Raw genomic sequence first — 2292 nt, 5'->3', positions numbered from 1 at the left:
CCAGAGGAGAGCTCTGCTACACAAGGCCCAAAACACCACGACAGGCACCTTAGTGTTTGAAGTGCATAGAGACTTGGTGGACTTGACTGTCAAACATCCTCTCAGTTCTTTGAGGCTTATTCCATTACTCTAGTCGGTACTTAAACAGACATTTTAAGTTGTGCCAAATTTGTTTTGTTGCCCATTAGCAAATTGAACTAATATAAGCAATGCCATTCATCAGCGCCACTGTAGTAAGGGGGCAAAGTTTCTCTCTAGTGTGCAAGTAGCAATGCTTGGCTTTGCCAGGAAGATACCACCAATTGCTGCCTAAGGTTGGTCCTGCTTGGCTTTGGGTCAACAGCATGATTGCAGAGCCAGTACAGTAGAAGCACATCATGTCAGACCAATGGTCCATCTAATCCAGTAACTAGCAGGCAATTACATACCTAAAAAGTTTACTATCCAGCTGCAGTGAATTCCAGCAGTTATATCGTTAGTGCCCCCCAATACAGAAAATTCCCAGAGTCAGACCATCTTTCTACAGTCCTGCCTTCACAGCAGCTTTCTATATAACGGTGCATATCCCTGCTCTAAGTGCGAATACAAGCCCCATTGCTTCCATTGAGGGACTCCACTCATATCAATGTCAATGGCTACATCAATCTTGGCACTCCTCAGCTTCCTTTCACTTGATTTAATTAACTTATTCCCATCACAACACCCCACCTCCCCAAAACATCTTGCTCCTTAGTGCTCACATGACCCCTGACAGTGCGAATGTGGGCAATGGGACATTTTAAGCCACAGTGGAGCTGCAGCTTATGGCAGGCATTTGGCTGATGGAGCGTCCTCCAGAGGAAATGGGACAGGAGATAAATTAGTGTTTACCTGGAAGCAGTCCATCAAAGGGAATCTGGTTTAATAATGCTCTCCTCAGTCAGAGGCAGAGTACAGTTCAACCTCTCTGGCCCTGCTGATTCACCCTCGTGTCAAAACATAAAAAAGATGCTTCGGCAGACCAGTCAGATAAGGGTTGTTCACCAAGGCAGAGGTTCGGGAATAAGCTTTTTAGTGCTTTCTACTACCTTACTGCATCACTACTGGGCACCAAAGAAGGGTCAGGCTTGATGCAACCCACTCAGCAAGACAAACCCAGATGTTGCTGCTTTTCAATTTAGGCAACACATACTTGGATGACAAAGCAGCCTCTTGTCTCTACACTGGATCCCAGAGTTCCTCCAAGCTACTCCATTTAAATACCTGGGTTTTATCCACATTTAAACACTGTCCCTTCTGAGTCAAGAACTACAGGCTGGGCCAGAGAGCCAAGACCCTTCTCCTCTCAATGGTAATGGTTGAATCAGCCATAGGGAAGGGAATCTGACCCGACTACACTTTAGAAGCTAGTTCTCAATGGGCCAATTCATTTCTGGTCTCGTCGGACAGGAGGAGGTTTGTTCTGGCACCTTGGACTTCAAATTTGAAAGAAAATATAGAGCTTTAAGGGTTTCCTTTTTTTTTTTTTTTTTTTTTTTTTTTTTTTTTTTTAAAAAGAGTCCGTGTTTGTCCACTTCTCCCAGCCGAGGTCCTGAACTGAATGGAGGAGTTAGTCAATGGGGAAACTTGCTGCTGCAGACACTCTGCGGAAGAGCAGGCTGGAGCCTCGGAACAGCTGCCCCTACAGGAGAGCAAAGCAGAAGGTTTAGGGGGGGGAAAAAAAGGAGCCAGGGAGAAATGCAGTGATGTAGCCACCTGACCAGCTTCCCAGAAGCCTCAGTACCAGATGCCAGGACTGCAAGGACCACTTTGCCAACCATAGTGCCGTGCTCTGCAATCAGGAATAACGAACCATGAGCTGAAGTCCTGTTCTTGTAGCAGAGATGGACTTGTACACACCCACTACAGCACCATCAGAGCGATCTCACAAAGCCAGAGGTAAAGAAGGAGCCAAGTGTCAGCTTTTACCTACTAGGCTATGGACAAACGTAACTGCTGCTGCTCAGGCACAGGTGTCAGCTGTTAATGTATCGCTACAGGAGGGCACAGACAAATGAGCTGAATCACTGCAGCTTTAACCCCATTTCATTTAGGGTTGAATTTGCAACAGCTTTGCTACACCTGCATAGCTCCAGAAGCATGCACACCTAAGTTACACAAATGGTCTGCATGGTATCACTTTTAAACAGAACTACTGGTATTGTCTCTACCCCCTCCTCCCTGGCCAAGCAAATTCTAGTCAACAGGGGCAAGACCAGCAGAAGCAGACATGAGTGTACACATGCACACATGTTCGCCATGTGCTTCAAATCC

General features: G+C 46.3%; 1 protein-coding gene across 3 annotated transcripts in view; it reads right to left on the bottom strand.

The window, feature by feature from the left end:
- Positions 1 to 1414: 1414 nt before the first annotated feature.
- Positions 1415 to 2292, bottom strand: part of MTCH1 (mitochondrial carrier 1) — a 17828-nt gene continuing 16950 nt past the window's right edge. For all 3 annotated transcript variants that reach the window (XM_025206008.1, XM_025206007.1, XM_006025265.3), the window contains one exon: positions 1415 to 1660. In XM_025206008.1, the coding sequence (XP_025061793.1) occupies positions 1589 to 1660 (72 nt within the window). In that variant the 3' untranslated portion in view covers positions 1415 to 1588. The remainder of the gene's footprint in view (positions 1661 to 2292) is intronic.

Source organism: Alligator sinensis, unplaced genomic scaffold (genome assembly GCF_000455745.1).
Source record: "Alligator sinensis unplaced genomic scaffold, ASM45574v1 scaffold872_3, whole genome shotgun sequence".
NCBI lineage: Eukaryota > Metazoa > Chordata > Crocodylia > Alligatoridae > Alligator > Alligator sinensis.
Note: the sequence above shows the minus strand (reverse complement) of the source record. Positions and strands in the feature narration are given on the sequence as shown.